Source organism: Lygodium microphyllum, chromosome 10 (genome assembly GCF_053477565.2).
Source record: "Lygodium microphyllum isolate KBCC chromosome 10, Lygodium_microphyllum_v1.1.10, whole genome shotgun sequence".
Classification (NCBI taxonomy): Eukaryota; Viridiplantae; Streptophyta; class Polypodiopsida; order Schizaeales; family Lygodiaceae; genus Lygodium; species Lygodium microphyllum.
Genome location: NC_141144.1, coordinates 42213277 through 42228763, shown reverse-complemented (window position 1 = coordinate 42228763; position 15487 = coordinate 42213277). Strand labels below are relative to the sequence as shown.

Here is a 15487-nt window from a genome sequence, read left to right as displayed (position 1 = left end):
ATCTGACAACCACTTAAGTGGGTCCCTAAGCATAGACCACAAGTTCACAAATGTTAATCATTGGAAATGCTTAGTTTCCATGCCTCTTGCTCTAGGCCTAATGATGGAGTTGGAGCTTCTATAGTGCATATGTGGTTGAGCAATGCTAGGTTCCAAAAGCCCTACTGCAAGCCCAAGGATACTATGAGGATAACACCTCATTGTGGTTACCTAAACTCGTGAATGCTAAGTCTAATACTCAATCTCAAGCCTCAAAAAACCATGCTTCAGCAACATCAACCGAAACAAGGGAGGTGAAGAACTAAAAGGGAAGGTGTTCAATCCTTGAGTGCTCAAATAGTCTATCGACCCAAAGTTCAACCAAGAGTCCACGAGAAACCAAGCAAGCCCCTGCCTAAGGACTCTAAGATGATCACTGTGACAAAACTCGATGACAAAGCACCAATTGAATTGCAAACCTCACAATCCAAGCTTGCCACACCCATTGAGAATCTTCAAGTGGAAGTACTCTACATCAACTTGGCTTGTTTAATAAAACCAAGCCACCAACACACTTTAAGCCACCATAGCCACAACAATCCATTCTTAAAGTGGCATCCAATGGACATAGGGGAGCACTTGGCTACACGCATCCAACCACTCAATTCAAATTTCACAATGTTTGCTAGAAGCTATGAATGTTTAGACTTAGGCCTACTTGACGAACCCATAGCAACCAAGGTACATTCCTTGCCGTGTTCTTGGGAAGAATATGATTTTATTTTTATTAAGACTTCCATCATTGCAAATGAGATGATTGGCAATGAAATTTCATGAGTAAAGGCCGTAAGCCAATGTTTGATCACATTCTATTAGAAAAGTAAAATTTCTATGCCACCATAGGAGCTTTTTGAACTCCAATGACTGGTTGGAACTGAGTCCAATTTCATACGTAAGTGGTATAAATTGTGCCTTTCATGGGCTCAAGAGGGTTACCAAATCATGACCAATGCAGAGCAACAACATGCCATCAAGACTTATGAGTACAACCCAACCTATGTGGCCCCCACCTCATTTAGAGTGTTGGCCATAACTAGGAATCGGCCATTAGAAGACAATATCATGCTTCACCCATACTTGGATAACATTCTAATGGAGGAGGAACTCCACATTGTAAGTCAGCTCAACTTAGGTGACCTCTTGATTGATGTATTGACTTACATCATGCAAGTAGGCATTCACCCACAGGATATGGATTGTTATGACCCTTAAGTATAACCCCAAGTTTTACGATTGGTTCCTGAGAAAGTGAGGCACACCACAGGTGCACCAAATGCCAAACACAAGGAGTGCTTGCTATTGTTTGACATCCAAAGACTTTAATTTGAGAGAGAACTATTGTTTGTTGGCAGAAGCTTGTGCGGATGTTGATGGCATTATTGATGTTGAACATGAGTCTAAAGATAAGTTTCTCTTACTAAACACACAAATGTCTAATGATAAGTTCATCGATGCACCTGAGGCCTTTTCTATATATTTGACCAAAGAAAAGATGTTGAGAAGGAATTAGAGATTACTAATGAGGAGTTTCATGAGCTTCAAGAAAGACTTGACATTTTCAAGTTTGGGAGAGAGTAGTCAAAGTATGTTAAGGAGCTTAAAGACACCAAGGAAACATCATCAATTAACTTATGGAATCCAAGCAAATTGGAGAATTATGAGAATCAAGTGGTAATGCTTGAATTTATTTATCATGAATATCTAGATATATTTTACATTTTCTTTTTTGACATTTCCTTTTCATCTCATATTTTTTTCTTCAATTGGAGATTGCAGATGAGGATAGTTTCTTGGGAAGAGACAGAGGATCAAGAATCAGTGGTGGCTCTATCAAGGATGTTACACTTGGACACTACCTTGATAGGATTGATCCTTATATCCTTTTGATTTTATATAGCACTTTCTTAAAGGAGGCCTAATGGTCCATTCTTTGTATGAAAGCTCTTACAAGGATTCTTGGCTACTCAAGATTATAGTACAATGTCCACAAAGTAATGTTCCTTGAAAAGATAGTGGCCATTTGAATTTTTGGCTATGCACCTAGCTACTCTGCCTCTAGAGCTGGATACTTTTTAGCATTCTCCTCTTATGCTTTGGCAACACAACAAATAGATATCAAAACCATTGTTTCTTGAAAAGATAGTGGCCATTTGAATTTTTGGCTATGCACCTAGCTACTCTGCCTCCAGAGCTGGATACTTTTTAGCATTCTCCTCTTATGCTTTGGCAACACAACAAATAGATATCAAAACCATTGTTGGATATAAGAAGAGAAAGTTTTTGCATTATAAAGCAAAGATACCCAAGAATGAAAAGAACGAAAAGGCTATTTCAAGCTAGCTAGTCCATTATGTATTTGGCTATTCAAATATCATAAATATTTGTTGCATTCTTCAGTAAAAACTAATTGAATAACTTTTCAAGAGCATTGCTTTTTATTACTCGTCCATTGTGTCTCGTGCTATGAAAGTAACATGTACGAGCTTGATAGTGGGATTTTTTCATTCCTTGGCTACTAAAAGTTGCTAATGGTCCATACTCCTCCACAAAATAGGCCTATGAATTAGAAGAATGTGTTGCATCATGTAAGAAGCAAGAGTTAATTTCTTCATTTTTTTAAACTTTGCAAAAATGCATGATTGAGCTTTTTCTCTATCTTACCAAAATAGAAAGTAATATCCTTTTTCCCCCATGCTTCTTGTATTGCTTGAATAAGATTTGTAATTAAAGATCTATACTCTTCTAGATACTTAAACGACATTTGTTGTTGCCTGAGCACTTTTAAAAAGATGTCAAGATGTCTCCAAACCTCCATTTGTATAATTGCAACTTGGGGCGTAGTGGTCACATTTGTCATGATCTCACACCGCTCTCTACTGCATTTATTTGTTTTTCATTGTGATTTTCAAGAAATCTTCTGGCCTTTGCACCTCCCATAGAGACATCTACTAATACATCTTTTGTTTTCCTTGAGGCTATTAGGTCATTTTTCAAATGAAATTGTCTCCCATGAAACCCCATTCTTGAGAGTAATGCCTCACATTTATCAATGCACTCATCCGATAAGGATATTGGCTTAATTGAATATGCATAGTCAATATGCAATTTGAAAAGCTTATCAATTATTCTAATCTCTGCATATGCAAAGTACAAATATGAACATTCCTAAGAGAGATTGAAAGAATAGGATTCCACATGCCCTCATTATTTCTAAATTTTCTTAAATCTATGGATTCTCTAGTTGGGACTCTTCTTACCGGTCGTAAATTAATCCAATCTTTAGACCCCATGCTTTCCATGCAATAAATGCAAGGGTATTTTGAATTGGCCCCATTTCATATTCCAAGCATACATTTGATAGTCTTTAAGTCATCACTAATATGCCATTCTATGTTGAACTACCAGCCCCATCAACTATTAATGCTTCCCCTTTACTTTGAGACTTAATAATATCAAGAATACCTGTATGAGACAACAACCCTTTCAAGGATTGATGACTTTCCATTGGTACTTCAATTGCATCAATCCACCAAATGTCCATCTCAAATTGAATTTTAGGATGTTGTTTGTGCCCCTTGATATTACTGTATTCTAGTGCCCTATTCATGATACAAATGCTAACTCTTTTGTTCTTTTGTTATTTTTGAATTTGCACTTTGTCTAGCATTAGCACAAACTTTAAAATGCCACCACATCCTTACATAGTAAATTTGTACATATGGACTATTGCAATTTGTACTCTTTTAAGATCAATCCAAATATTATTAAATGTAGTATCCAAAGATAGCTTTTGTTTTATGTTTTTCATAGGACATAGATTCTTCAATATGAATATACTCCCCAAATACATCTGAAATCCTACTATGCTTGGCTGTCCTAGCAATTGAAACTGTAAGAGGTCAGGGCAAATCAAATATACTTACCCTATGACATTTAATGTTTTTGAACCACAATTTAGAGAGAGCACGATAACCTTCATGGCTAATACCTATAGTGTCACATGTCTCGATTACTTCATTTAGTTTCATAGTCCCTTTCAAGTCCTTCACTAACTCTTTTAGATTTCAACCCCTTAAATCTACATTTTCTGGTGATTGGAGAATCTTAATATATCCTTTTTTTTCATAGTTTATTTTAAAAGCTCGATTCACTCCTTATTCTCTCCCATATTAATGCCCGAAATACTAGAGATAAATCTTCTTACAAAAGTTAGTATTTTTTTAAAACTCATTTACACAAGCCAGTTATACTTTTTAGTATCCTTTTTCTTTCTCTAAATTCTACCAGAGTTTCCTTTAATCGTAATAATGTTTCTTGCAAGGACTTGTTAGTGTTTTCTAGAACATCAACCTTATTCATTAGCCTAGAAATAGTTGTTTGTGTAATTATAATGTTTCTCTCATTTCAAGCATCTATCTTGTGCATACAAAAGATGCAGAACTTAATCACATGCAATACCCAAGCATTCCATCACAACGATCTTCAATATATCTTACAAATTTGTGAATTTTGAGAAAAGAAGGAGGCTTACCTATTGAAGGGTCTTTAGGATAGATATTTTCATGGACCCACAAATCTATATGCTTCTTTCCTCCCAATCATAACACGTTAGCTTCATCCTTGTCCACACCAATACTCGATGATATATACTTCTCTAAGATGAATCGATTGGATCTATTTGAAGATCTAGTTTACATTTGTATGCACTTAATCTTGTGTTACCTGAAGATGTATTGTTAGACATTTTAGCAGGATAAAATCAACCAAGCGATAATATCATAGAGAAGAAAAGCAAGTGCAGAATAGAGAATGGCACAAGAAATGAGCCTGGAAGGATGAATGAATGTATTTTGGCATCAAAATCTCAACTATGTAAAATTTCACAAGTTCCAAGAGAAAAGTGACTGATAAGGTGACCCTTGATATGTATTAAAGAATGGTGGCATTTTAATGGCCAACCTCTTCAATGATATTTTTAATTGCATTTAAATGACAAAATTTGAAGGATTTACTATTGTAAAAACTCTTCTAATTAGAAACTTAATCATTTTCTTACGAGTATCATTTTTGAATTTTTTAAAGCCCTAATGGTAGTATGAAAGTGTCCCATTACTTAGGCATGTAACAAGCAAGAATAAAGATTTCATCTTATCATGTGAAACGAGTTGACTAAAGATAGAATGAAACTCATTTAAATGAGTAGACATAGGTGTACCCTTCCTCATGCACAAAGGTCCACAAGCTTCTTCAATTAGTATAACTGAGAGGCACTACTTTGTTTGTCATAAAGATCACAAATATTTTTCCATGATATATAAGCACAAGCCTCAATGTCAATGACATTGAAATACACTTACTTTGATAATAAAAAATAATATTGGACTTATGTAGCTCATCAAGTTTTGCCTAATCCTCTACATCATAAAGCTCAAGCTTTATTCTCTTTAACTTCAATGGTTTAACCTACTTTTTTTGCACCAAGACTTGTCATATCCGTGTCTTCTAATATTGAAAGTTATTGCCATCAAGCTTTTCAATGTTGAAAATGGCACTACCAACGATGAACTTTCCATAATGACTACAAATGTTTAAAATAAAAGAGTATGAGCTATTGTAGTTATAGCAAAACAACCCAAAAATTGATCCAAAAGGGCAAGTAAAAGGGCGGGAACAAAGGGGGATATAGTTGTCCACAAATTGCAATAAATAGAATGCCAAAGCAAAGTGTCTACTCTCCCAAAGAGTATATATAATAATAACTACAACAATGCTGAAATAAATGTAGCACTGTATGTTAATCCAATTGTGGGAAAATAGTCAAGAAAGCAAGCTCCCACTGCCAGGGACATTCAAGTAGCATTCAGAATTTATGGAATGCAACTAGCAATGAATTTGTATAGACCACCAATACCAAATATTATGATGAACTCATAGTGTCAATAAACTATACATCCCATGAGCATATACATTATGCATGTAGAAGATCTGAAGAGCAACTGTAGAGTCCTACTAGATGCACAAATGACTAAGCAAAGAGCAACGATGTTCAGCACATGACCAATATGCATGAATACATCACTGACAAACTATTAACAAAGGGAAGTATCGGTGCCCAAAGCATACGGAATTAAATTAGCCCACAAGCAGAAGTAACTACATCCAATAGCATACAAGACAATATATTTGGGAATTAAGAGTCCCGCTATCTCAAAGAACCAAGCTTTTGCCAAGTAATGCCAAGAAAGTAGAAGCATCTCCCACTAGAAGCAAATCCGAAATGCAAAGTGAGTAAGTAAAGCTCAAGACATATACTATAAAGCATCTAGGAAGCCCAAGCATATCATAGGAATGTAAGTGTCCAATGAAGCTTTAACACCCTTAAGTGAGTAAGCATAGAAGCCTAGAGCAATTGATAAAAGCCCAAGCGCATCAAATGTAGCTCAAATCCAAGTGCCATAGCATGTCATAACTATATTTGAGCTTATACATCAATGCTAGACATCACCACATATCCAAAATACCATGTAGATACAATAGACATAAATCCTTCTCAATAAAATCTTGTTGTCCACATTGTTATAGTAGTGAATACCTTATCAAAACTTAGCCAAGCAAGCTTAAAACGCCTCAAGAAGCACTTTAGATTCTCAAGCAAGGCTCAATGAGACCCTTGGAACCCTTGGAACAAGCATTGACTAGTGGAAACAAGCTAAGAGAAGGAAATGATCAATGCATACATCTGAAGGAAGAAGCAATGGTTACCATGAAACCTTGTGTTGAAGCGTTGAATTTGGGCTAAAGCACATAAAGGTGAAGCTCCTCGACTACTCGCTCTAATACTAGTTGAAATATGAGTTGAAGGTGGAAGCACGAGTGAAAGTAAGAATAGTGCAAGAGCTATGGAGATTCAAGCAAGAAAAAGAGAGACCAATATATGGGAACTCCAACAGTCACAATGTGTGACTTGCCTTCCCTTGTTCTATTTGTTACTAAAAACATAAAGAATAAAGTGACAGTAATGGCCGCCCACCACATGCATTGTATACGTGTGTGGGTTTGTATACAATAAATATAGGCGACTAGACATAGGCAGCCTTTGACCCTCAACATGATGCAACCTACATCAAGTGACTTGTGGGACCAATGTGTGAATCTCACAGTTGTACAGTGTCACCCACAGATGGGGGCCATTACATGCAAACCTATGTGACAAACAAACCTGAGATATCGCTTGTAGATCTATGCGATCTGTAGACATGAGGCATCACTTACAGGCTACAGAATGGTTTATGTAAGAGAGAGAGATCTGCAAAGTAATGCCACCTTGCAATTAAGCCTAGGAGTCCACCGCCCTGCAGTGAAGCCCTGAGAGTGAGGGAGTGTGTGTATGCAAGTTGCATAACCTTGCACATAGGTTGCTACATGCAACTTGGTGTGGAGAGAGAGAGAGAGAGAGAGAGAGAGAGAGAGAGAGAGAGAGAGAGAGAGAGAGAGAGAGAGAGAGAGAGAGAGAGAGAGAGAGAGAGAGAGAGAGAGATTCAATGATGCCAATCAGTAGGGGAGGAAAAATAAATTCCACACCTAGTCTACTTTTTGAAATGCTTTAGGATGCATGCCATATAAGCTTGTGTAAGGTTCGATAATTGGCTTGGTGAATGTGAAAATCAGGAGTATAGATGAAACAATAAACAATGAAAGTTAAGAGCCCTGCCACATGCAAGTATATAAACTTGTAATGGTGGGACCATCAAGCTTCCAGTGTATAGGCCACCACTCACAAATTAAATAGTTAGAAGACTTGACTATATAGGGTGGCTAAATGCATTGGAGGAGGAGAAAGAGTGTTCACTATATTTGAAGCCATAGCAAGTTCTATTTTTGTAGGAGACAAATTTAAATTGGGTCAAGCTGATAAGCCACACCGGGTCAACTGACTTGCGTGTGTCCCGACTCTAAATAGGCATGACAATACTAGTGGTGCGAGCAACACAACTCTCTTGACCAAAATACTGAGGTGGGTGGGGAGACATTCAAGGCGCCCTATTCCAAAAAACGCATTCACTTCCCTCCACCTGCCCTCTCGACAAACCTTTCCCTTTGAAGAAAGCCCCGACCATCCCATTCCTCACTACAACTCACCACCTTCTCTCTCTCTCTCTCTCTCTCTTTCTGTCTCTCTCCATCTATTAACCGTATCGCTGAAGCTCGTAACGCCGTCAAGACGAAGCAGAGAGTACTGGAGTGGGACGGCGGCTGCTAGCTGGCCTCTCCACTTAGTTGTTGCTTTCCACTCGCTCGACCTGCCATTCATCCATCCATTTGCTCTTTCCGATAGGACGGCTGCTGCTTCCTGTCGTCCGCTCGCTCGACCTGCCATTACCCGGTTTGTTTGCTCTCCGGGAGGCTGCTGGAGATGGTTGACAAGCGGACTTGGCTTGCCGCTTGGCCATGGGAATGCCTCGGTACCTACAAGGTGAGTTCCTGGTTTCCCTTCTGTCCTTTACAGAGAGCTGCAGTGGCAATGCACAAGACATTGCACATCTGGATGAGTACATAGCTTGAGGATCTTCGAATTCCACTTCCGGCAAAATATGAGGTCCATTCTGGACGGAATTTAAAAGCATCACAAAACTTTCTGCACAGTTACCGTTTCAGGGATCAGAATCAGGGTGTGACGGAGGCCAATATGCTTCCAGTTATATGTGTCTAAGCCACCGGAAATGGCGTTTCTTCTTCAGTCTGAATTGAATCCTGACCGAATCATGGAATTGGAGACTCTCTCTGGCGTTCATTGTTGTCTTAATTGCTCTGTATACCATCCTCAATTCTGGTATTGGATGCGTTGCCTTTCTCGTTCAGGAAAGAGACTACAGGCTGAGTGCTCCCAATTTGCGAAATACTTCCTCTGAGAGAGAGAGAGAGAGAGAGAGAGAGAGAGAGAGAGAGGGAGGGAGGGAGATGTTAACGGTTCCCTCATTGTGCTTGCATGCAGTATTGGTTGTACGCGCCGCTTGTCGCACAGGTTGCTCTTTCTTACATGAGTGGAACCTTAACGTTGACGGACTGGTATCTGCACGTCTTGATCATCTCCTTCCTGCGCTGCTGCATTTATCAAACCTGGTACTTTATCTCTCGGGCCAATTTCGTTGCGAAGCGTTTACACATTAATCCCGAAACCGTGGACTTCGAGCAAGTGGATAGGGAGTTCGACTGGTTCGTGCCATAGCTTGAATCTGCTCCTCTGATGCTACACATCACCTGCAATTTGACACAAGAAAGTTTAGCACACACGAATCTCTATTTCACTAACTGACCTGCACGTTTGCACTAGAAGTTCTCAAGCTTAGAATCTCTTATTTTCACTAACATTGCACAAGAAGTTCTAGAGTTCAGCACATACGAGTCTCAATTTGACAAACGTTGACAAGATCCTGAGCTCCTGTAATGGAGCTACCACATATCTAGCCTGGTGCGGTGGGGATGGTGGTGCAGGCTGTAACGCGTCCCCATTGGAGCAAGCTCATAAGCATGGGGCGGCTCCCCTTGGAGCCATTATTACATTGGAATGACATAGAATGGAAAATAACTAAAACATCTTAGGCCTGTTGCCATACAATAGGGAACTGCTAGGACATCTGGTGTACTAGTAAGAACAAATGGCGGTTTACATGTGCTTCTCGGAAGTCTCCAACAAGAGTTTTTTCGTTGCGATTGGCAGGGACAATTTCATTATTTTGCAAGGTCTTCTGGCCGCTGCAGCGCAGAGATGGATACGCAGTCTCGACAGATTATCATCATTCGATCTCTTTGGAGTTGTCCTGCTCTTGATGTTGCACGCAGGGCCCGTGGAATTCCTCTACTACAAGTTGCATCGGGCCTTCCATGGCACCTACCTCTTCGCTCGCTATCATTCCCTACATCATGCCTCTACAAGAGTAGAGCCCTCTTCTGGTGATCGCTATATAGCGTTAATTCGTCGTGTAGATAACAAACTTATATTCAAGGCAAGAGAGAGAATTCAGAAGCATTATATGATGAAAGGCTCATTCATTTCCTTGCCCTTTGAGCAGCTGGCACGAGTACTTTCTTGGAACATCTTCTGATGACTGCATTGATGGCGGTTCCTCTAGTGGGAGTGTATGCCTCAGGGCATCCATCGATTGCCATGTTCTACGTCTACATACTAGGCTACGATTTCCTCAAGACCATGATACATAGCAATGTCGAGGCCGTGCCTTTGTGGCCTTTCCGTCTGCTCCCAGCCTTGAAGTATTTCATTATAACTCCAACGTAAGTTCATAGGAAGTGCTTCATGATTAATTTGAGTTATTTGAACAGTCAACTAATTACATTTGAGTTCAGTTGGCCAATTATTCAACACATGCGAAAATCCCATTTATACATGTACAAGTATCGTGTCTGATGATTTTTCTGTAAGTGTCATGATTGACTCCCCTTATGACACCGCAGGTATCATTCTGCACATCATGTTGGAATGAAGGCCAATTACTGCCTATTTTTACCTCTATATGATTATTTGGGGGGTACTGTGGACAAATCCGTTTATAAAATGCACGAAGAACTTCGGACTAAAGGTGTTATCCTGCCTTGTGTGATATACACACTTCCAGGAATGTCAAAGGTGCTGCAGGCACTAGTATTCTTAACACACCCTTTACATTTGCAGGTCAACCCGATGAGGTTCCAGATGTTGTGTTCTTGGCCCATGCGGTGGATTTTATATCTTGTATGCATGCAGGATATTATGGACGGACCTTTTCCTCCATTCCTTTTGCAGGGCGATGGTATGTATGGTTCTTCTGGCCTTGCACATGGATAGGCTGGATCTCCATTTGGATTCTTCGTCGGCCATCGCACATCGCCAGCTACAGAATGGGAGGCCTCAAGCAACAAACTTGGGTAGTGCCGCGTCTTGGTTTTCAGGTTAGTTGTGACTCGGATATATATCCTTTAGGACTTTGAGCAAACAAATCAGCTTGGATTTATGTTTACTGTGTCGAATCCACTAACACTTGAGTTATTTTCTGGCATTGCTGTAGTATCTTCTGCCCTTCACCTACAAAAGTATTAACCGCATTATTGAGAAGGCAATTTTGGATTGTGATAAAATGGGCGTGAAGGTGATTGCACTCGGGGCATTGAACAAGGTTTGGCTCCGTTTCCCTGCTTCTATTGACGAAAACACTGTAGTTATATTGATCTTGTTTGGTTATGCCGTCTGGATTTTCAGTGTTTCTTGTGTTTGTCTCTCAGAATGAAGCCATGAATGGAGGAGGTGCTCTGTTTGTGAAGAAGCATCAGAATTTAAAAGTGAAAGTTTGCCATGGGAACACATTAACGACAGCCGTTATTCTACATGAGCTGCCTAAGGAGCTCAGTGAAGTGTTTATAACAGGAGCGACGTCCAAGATTGGCAAAGCTTTAGCCCTGTATTTATGCAGAAAGAAAGTGCGAGTTTTGGTAATTCAATGCCTACCAGTTTGGGGTGTGTGGTACTAATATCCTTCCTTAACAATAGGCAAGCGGGAGTTGTGTAGAAGTTAAGAAGTCTACAGGGATCGGGTTAAGTATTGGGAGAATAACAATAGCCTCTGCTTCATCCATATACAGTATTTGGTAACACTCTCCTTTGTGGTCTCTGGTTGCAGATGCTGACTGCATCCAAAGAGAGATTCAATGCCATTGTCTCGGAAACTGCACCCGAGTTTAGAGAATACCTTATCCAGGTTACATCCTATGAGGCCGCCAAAAATTGCAAGGTGAGCTTTTCTGTAAGCATCTCACGAATGATAAAATCCAGGACTCGTCTTTATGCACGAAGCAGAAGGAGCTGTCTAAGCCTTGCCAACTATGTTATCAAAAGCACTCTTGTATTATTAACATAGCTACTTTTAGAATGCGGTGTGTGGATTGTATTAAATAGGAAAAGAAATTTGCAATATATACAACTGCAGGGGATGGGGGAAGGTCAAGGGCAATTATCGCTAGATCAACGTGGTAGTGGAGAGCACCCAAAATGTGGAGGGCTGGGCCTTGAATGGATAGGGGAAGGGTCAAGGGCAATTATCACTAGATCAACATAGCTACTTGCTTATGCACATATGAAAGGCATAGTAAATAATAATAGGTTCTCTGTAAAGTATGCCAACCAGCTTTGACAAAGAAAACCGTTTTTTCCAGACATGGATTGCAGGGAAATGGGCAGGCTACAGTGATCAGAAATGGGCCCCTCCAGGAACACACTTTCACCAGTTTACTATTCCTGAACTGATGCATTTCCGCAAAGACTGCACCTACGGAGCACTGGCTGGTGTCCGTGTACCACCTAGTGTCAGGGGCCTAAATACATGTGAGGTACGAGCTTCTAACTTCCACTATAATACTAAAAGACCAGTGAATTGCTTCCAAATCTGAAATGCGCTACAGGATCCTTTCTTCCGTCGAAGGTTTTACCGGAGCACACTGGTATGCTTTCAATATATGTTCTTCTCCACTACGGATCGACAGAATTAGGTACTAGTTTTCTGACTAGGTCATTCAGTCCTATGCACATAGCCACACAGACTATCCTCAGATTCCTTCTCCTTGACATATCACGTTCAAAGCTGGTACACTCCGTTTTCTGGTATATATATTAATTTTAGATCACGTCAAATCAAGTGATTCTACAGATCTTCTTTATCTGAAATGTATTTCCCAACGGTGTTCTACAGTCTTGGGAAAGGATTTATTAGGTTTACCTATTTTCTATTTGTTTTGTGGTTTTGCAAATGTGTGCAGTACACAATGCCTCGTCGGGCGATACATGCCTGCCATGCTGGAGGCCTAATTCATTGCTTGGAGGGATGGCAAGAACATGAAGTGGGCATTATTGACGTCGATAAAATCGATGTGGTTTGGGATGCTGCGATGAAGCATGGCCTTTCGCTTCTATGATATAGGAGATAGTACTATAGCAGATATTCATTTTTTTATTTCGTCCTTGTATTGATCGTCTCTTAATCCTGTTATTCTTAGCCAAAACATGGAACTAAGCCATTGTTGGCTAAAGATAGAACTGACCCAATGTTGTATCGCGAGTAACACAGGAGAAAGAGAAAGAGAGGAAGCACCTCTCCTGTGCAATTATTTTTCCAAGTTACGCCATATCTGGCTGTGAAATTGTGAATACACATTTGCAAGAATTGATTCCTAAAATCGATGTCATTTGCAGAATTTTATGTGCACTGGAATAGTAATGTGGCATCGCATAATGTTTCCTCTTCTCAAAATTAGATGTCATTTGTAAAGGTGTGCGCCTAGGGTCTCCGGTTCTATCCCTCTTGTGGTAACAACGCTTTGAAAAGTCCCTCGGTGAGACCTCGTCTCCTGTCTTGTCGGCTCTCTTTCTCCTATCCGATGGCCCCAGAATCCCCCTGCCCCTCCCTCTTCCCCCCTCAGCCTTATGATATTTCCCCCGTTGGGTCACGATAGCTTTGCCTTCTCATTAAGCTTTGCTTTAATGCTGTTACCTTATGCTTTTTCTTTATTTGTTTCAGCTTAGGTTGGGTTCAGATGGAGGCGGCAGCACTACAAAACATGAGCAACCTTTCGCCTCCTTTGTGTGAATAGCGAATAGCGAAGCCGGAGACATAATGTGCTACAAGAAGGTAAAGAGAGGTTTTTTCTTAGTGCCAAGGCTCTTCTCAGGGGGAAGGATCGGTAGAAAGAGGGTGGGTTTGGCGGAAAGAGGAGGAAAGTCTTAGCCATTTGGGGGATGTCACATCAAAAGCACGCCCTTTTGATATATCTTTGTCGCTGCTCGTCTAAACCCACCCTTAGACATGTTACTTTAATGCTATTATCTTATGTTTTTCTTTCTTTGCTTCAGCTTGAATGTGTGGCCCTTGCATTAAACATGATGTTTTTAATGCCAACAACTAATAACAATCTTTAAAAATCTTTTTTCTCTTTCTTGTTGAGATTTTTTTTTCGAGATTATCTAAATCCACTTTTGAAGAAAACCAAAAAAGAGACATAAGATCTTCTTGTAAGTTTCATTTATAGAGAAATCTAGGATAAGCCTATCATAACATACTACACATGAACCAGACATAAATAAAATAACTAAACATGAATAAAAAAGCTAGACATCACAGTGTTGTAAAGAAGCTTGAGTTTGCAAGAAGTATTGTAGCCAGCAGCAGCTGCTTCAGTATTGACAAGGTATCGATCAAACTTAAAGCTTGGCCAGATCTTTCTTGATCATGGGATTTTAGCATGGCATTATAATCACAATCATCAGTCTGCTAGAATCGTTGCGGCATCATATACTTGATTGTCATTGGATGCTATATGTACTTGACACTCGTTATTGTCCATTATAGTTACCATTTATAGGAGTCTAGTGCATATGTCAATGAGTGTCCAGTCCAGTAAATTGCAGGATAAGTCCAATTCAGCACACAATGATGAAGTAAAAGGGGTCTATCGGGTTGTAGAATACATCCAGTCCAATATAGAGAAGGACAAAGTAGAAAGGCCCATCCAGTTCATGGCAAACTAGAAAGGGAGGAAATAGGAAGCAGAAGCAAGAAGATACAAAGGGAGGAGGAAAGAGAACATTGGTTGCCACCTTATGGGGCTCCTAGCCGAGTGTGTCATTACCTTACAGGGCCCTTGGATGAGCGTCCTCTCTAGTAGAGATATGGGGGTAGCAACATGGGTTGTTTGCGTGTTCTAGTTTTTCATCATGTGTTCATTGTTTGGTGTGTGTTGGTTTGTGCATTGTGTCATGGTATTAGTGCTCCTCCTAGTTTCATAATGGAGTACCACAAATCCACCACGCGGCAATTACAAGTTGCAGGTGTGGGGCTGCTAGCCACCTAAGGGGAGGGGGTACCACGATTGCAAGGAGAAGGGAGGAGGTAAACCAAGAGGGGCAGCAGGAGAGAAAAGAGGATGACAAAGAAGGAAGGAGCCCACAAAGAGAGAGAGAGAGAGAGAGAGAGAGAGAGAGGCTATTAATAAGATGAATGAGCAGGTGTCTATGATGCTTTTTTGAGGTAGAGGTGATGATTGGATGATGCTTTTTCCCCTTTGGGATTATTACGTAATAAGAAACATGATGACAATACTTTAGATAGCGGCTTCTTTTTTATGATGACAGAGGACACGCTCCAACTCGAGCTCACCAAGTAAAGGATATGAAGCAAGGTAGCGGACACGAACAAGAGAAGCAACAACCAAGCATTTCTAGGTACCAATCCAAGCAATTCCAATGATTCATAATATCATTTAATCTATCCAATCTAAAACCAATTATAGATAAATTAGATTGAAGCAATTCTAACGAATGATGATCTTACTATTATATTATTTTCGTTGTAGGTTCGGAAAGCCTCAAACTTCTAGAGGGCTTCCCGAACCTACCCCCTTTTCCAAACTT

At 40.0% G+C, this 15487-nt stretch overlaps 1 protein-coding gene across 2 annotated transcripts; it reads left to right on the top strand.

Annotated features, from left to right (window-relative positions):
• Positions 1-8149: 8149 nt before the first annotated feature.
• On the top strand, positions 8150-13257 carry LOC148029932 (very-long-chain aldehyde decarbonylase GL1-1-like). Of its 2 annotated transcripts, none has more exons than XM_087686216.1 (11): positions 8150-8512; positions 9032-9159; positions 9758-9990; positions 10110-10329; positions 10510-10634; positions 10727-10983; positions 11100-11207; positions 11314-11520; positions 11709-11819; positions 12241-12414; positions 12841-13257. In XM_087686216.1, exons 1-11 carry the CDS (start codon positions 8453-8455, stop codon positions 12994-12996), a joined length of 1779 nt encoding a protein of 592 aa, XP_087542342.1. In that variant the 5' UTR covers positions 8150-8452; the 3' UTR covers positions 12997-13257. The 2 variants fall into 2 exon arrangements, with proteins under 2 accessions (XP_087542342.1, XP_087542340.1); XM_087686214.1 differs by having other exon boundaries at positions 8152-8512; positions 9032-9252.
• Positions 13258-15487: the final 2230 nt, after the last annotated feature.

What these genes read in the sequence shown, in the direction of transcription:
- LOC148029932 (XM_087686214.1), top strand. Translation starts at nt 8,453, where the DNA reads ATGGTTGACAAGCGGACTTGGCTTGCCGCTTGGCCATGGGAATGCCTC. An exon ending in TGCCGCGTCTTGGTTTTCAG is followed by an intron (nt 10,984 to 11,099) that starts GTTAGTTGTGAC and finishes GCATTGCTGTAG; the next exon opens with TATCTTCTGCCCTTCACCTA. An exon ending in GAAAGAAAGTGCGAGTTTTG is followed by an intron (nt 11,521 to 11,708) that starts GTAATTCAATGC and finishes CTCTGGTTGCAG; the next exon opens with ATGCTGACTGCATCCAAAGA.